Source organism: Gavialis gangeticus, unplaced genomic scaffold (genome assembly GCF_001723915.1).
Source record: "Gavialis gangeticus isolate Ggan-Ray unplaced genomic scaffold, GavGan_comp1, whole genome shotgun sequence".
Lineage (NCBI taxonomy): Eukaryota > Metazoa > Chordata > Crocodylia > Gavialidae > Gavialis > Gavialis gangeticus.
This window is the reverse complement of record NW_017729011.1, coordinates 3,944,991-3,946,539: the sequence shown is the minus strand read 5'-3', so window position 1 is coordinate 3,946,539 and position 1,549 is coordinate 3,944,991. Positions and strand designations below refer to the sequence as shown.

The 1,549-nt window shown below is 45.6% G+C and overlaps 1 protein-coding gene across 1 annotated transcript in view; it reads right to left on the bottom strand.

Moving 5' to 3' along the window:
• PNPLA7 (patatin like phospholipase domain containing 7) overlaps positions 1 to 1,549 on the bottom strand; it is a 318,179-nt gene that overhangs the window by 294,108 nt on the left and 22,522 nt on the right. The window contains exon 3 of the mRNA XM_019510411.1: positions 394 to 468. Coding sequence (XP_019365956.1) covers positions 394 to 468 — 75 coding nt within the window. The remainder of the gene's footprint in view (positions 1 to 393; positions 469 to 1,549) is intronic.

Here is a 1,549-nt window from a genome sequence, read left to right as displayed (position 1 = left end):
GGCATGGGGCTGCAGTCCATGGGTCCCAGTATATGGCCCCCTTACCTATGAGGGGCACCAGCATGACTGGGGGTCAGGAATGAGGGGCACTGGCAGAGCCAGGGGACTGTGAGTTAGGACTGGCCATCAATGTTTACAAATTTGTCCTAGTAAAAAAAAAAAAAAAAAAAGGTTGAGAACCACTACACTTTGCTTGTGTGAGGACAGCACACAAGCAAAACCAAAAACCAACAATGAAATCCTGTCTTATGTATGGCAGTATAGTGCAAGATCATAGAGTGCACACAAATTCAGACTGAGCCTCAGGAGAAGGCCTGGAATAAGGAGGAAGATATAAGCCAGTTATATACACACACATTATCTTCCATCTACTCAATGAAAGCTGTACATTACCATAGTGGTCTGCATTCGGTCTTCTACGAACTGAAGAACTCGTGTTCGTAGATCTATGCCTATAGGAAGTCTAGCCTAAAGCCAAAAAGAAAAGTAATAGTCAGTCACTGAAGGAGAAAGATCTCGACAATGAAAGCTCTTTAGAAGACAGGCCATACATTGCAAAAAAATGTACCGTCTCCATATCTGGTGCATACATAGATGAATGTGTGTATTCAATTTATGTAGTGCAATTTCCTTATATTTACATAGTATCTTTCTTTTATCCACCCAGGCTGTAAAGAAAGGATCCAATCCTACAATTTCTTATTCATTCATTTCTGCTTATAAGTATTTCAAGACAGAGTACTTCCATACAGAAAAAGGAAATGAAAGAGACCATGGCACTTACCCAGAGAATGCATTTATCTGAACTTAACACACACAGAGCTAAATAAGCATATAGTCCTATCAGTGCTGTGATACTGGCACCCCAAAACCAACTGTTACTGCTGGAACTACTATCAGAAACCTTGAAAAAGAGGGGAGATTAAGCTAATCAGGTTCCCATCTGCCATCATTTTCCAAGCTTCTAACACCAGCCCTTTGAAAGATATTTCCCCTTCACCTTCTCTGGCTCAGTTAAGGGGAGCACAAATAGTTACAAAATGGATGGTTACAGTTTACTAGAGTACAATTAAGTTACAACGTAGACAGTGGATAAAAGATGTCATGTACTCAAATGCTTTGTGGACTTAACAGATATGCCAGCAGTTCCCAACCTTGGGTTCACAACCCCATTTAGGGTGGCAGGTCATGACGATAAAAAAGGGGTCGCAGACTGTCAAAGATTTTCTCCTTTAAAGGAGAAAAATGTCAGAAATGGTGGGTTCCCCTTGCAGGCTGACAGAGTTGCGGCCCGCAAGGGGCTGCTTGTGGCTGGAGGGAGTAGGAGGAGGGCGATGAGGCAGGGGGTGCCACGTGCACGTGCACACACATACACGTGGCAGTAAGGCATCACGGAGAGTAGCTGCCACAGCTCCCTCCAGATAGGTCTATGGGGCAGGGGGAGGGCAGACCAAGGCCCTCATGGCAAGGGAGGGAAGAAGTGGGGTAGGCCTGGGGCTGCGAGTGCTGCCCAGCCAGGCCCATGCATGGGGCCCAGGGCCAGGCCAGG